General features: G+C 58.1%; 1 protein-coding gene across 1 annotated transcript in view; it reads right to left on the bottom strand.

The window, feature by feature from the left end:
* Positions 1–538: 538 nt before the first annotated feature.
* LOC112956466 (deleted in malignant brain tumors 1 protein-like) overlaps positions 539–1,411 on the bottom strand; it is a gene marked incomplete at both ends in the record, with an annotated part of 38,205 nt that continues 37,332 nt past the window's right edge. The window contains 2 exons of the mRNA XM_026049989.1: positions 539–571; positions 1,097–1,408. Coding sequence (XP_025905774.1) covers positions 539–571; positions 1,097–1,408 — 345 coding nt within the window. The remainder of the gene's footprint in view (positions 572–1,096; positions 1,409–1,411) is intronic.

The raw sequence follows: 1,411 nt of genomic DNA on the forward strand, positions 1-1,411 counted from the left end.
GGAGAAGCCAGAGCACAGTCAGGGCTCTGCCTGAACCTGGATGCATTTGCTGTTTAGTGGATGCTTTGGAGATGCCTGTGGGTTGCTGTAACATGAACATGAAGGTATAGTCAGTGTGTAGTGAGTGTCCTCTTGAAATGAGGCTGTGATGGAGCTGGGCTGTACTTAGCGTGTTTTGCAGTAGGCTCTCTTTGGCCTTGTTGTAGAGCAGCTGGTGGTCTTGCTGCCCTTGGGGCAGGATGGTGAATCGTATCAGTGGGTATGTGTTTCTACAGCCAGGCCAAATAGGGAGCTGTTKCAGGACAGCAGAATTCCTGGTTCACCGTCATGGCAGCATCCCCAGGAGCTGAGGTGGTCACTGCCCTGWGTGCCCTGAGTGGCTGTGGCTGACAGTGCGGGCAGGGCCCTTGCTGCTCTGTGAGAGCAGGAAACTTGGCTGAGCGCTCCTCAGGGCAGAGCGTCTCTGCAATCCAGCATGGGGAGGAAAGCTGTGTGAGTGACCCAAAGACAGAGAGCTGGGGAGGAAAGTAGTAAATACCTGTTGTGGTAGATGAGGTCGACGACTCGGGGACTGTCAGGAGAGAAAAATAAGCAGTGTCAAAACGATCATGTACATTCAGTCATAGGTTTTGGATATGAAGCAGGAGAATCAGCAGCACAGCCAGGGCTCTCCTTGGCATGTGACATGGCTGAGGAATAGTGCGAAGGTTGGGATAAGCTGTGGTGTGTTGTTTAGGTGATGAGCAATGGTGTCCTCTTGCCTGTCCCGGGGCTGGAGGAGTGTGTGAGCCCACGACAGGGCAAAGAAGCCAGTGTTGTGGGCAGAGCTGTCGTTTGAGCCCTGACTGCTCTATCAGGCTGGGTCCAACCTGTGCTGCCGTGGGCAAGGAAGAAGGTCCCTTGCTCAGCAGCTGCCCAGGTGAGGAGAGCCGTGAGGGTGATGGCCCCAGAGCTGCTTTTCAGTTCAAGAAGGGACACGGTGGTTGGCCGAGCGGGTGTGTTGGTTATTTGGGAAAGGTAGTTCTTGCCATGTAAGTGATGGAAGTGTTTGTGCGAGCGTGGCTTGGGATGGGAAGCAATGGGAGTTTGCGAGCACCTGCGCAGACRACRCCRGCGTCTTCCTTGTGGCGGCAGTCGTGGATGCCGAGGCCTTGGTGAGAGCACTGCGCGAGCGCCGCCTCGTCCCCCGTGCAGGCGAGCTCGTCGAGGAGCACAGGGCCGGTGCCTTCGCCAAAGAGGGCGCTGCCCTGGACGGAGATGACGTCCCCGCAGCCCATCTGCCTGCACGCCACGGCGGCGTCCCTCAGGTCAAAGCCGTCGTCGCACACGGTGCCCCAGGTGCCGTTGTGGAAGAGCTCGAGGCGCCCCAAGCAGGGGCCGTCGCCGCCCACCAGGCGCAGGGCCATGTCTG

The sequence above is a fragment of the Nothoprocta perdicaria genome, unplaced genomic scaffold (genome assembly GCF_003342845.1).
Source record: "Nothoprocta perdicaria isolate Ctin4 unplaced genomic scaffold, notPer1 scaffold_637, whole genome shotgun sequence".
NCBI classification, from domain to species: domain Eukaryota; kingdom Metazoa; phylum Chordata; class Aves; order Tinamiformes; family Tinamidae; genus Nothoprocta; species Nothoprocta perdicaria.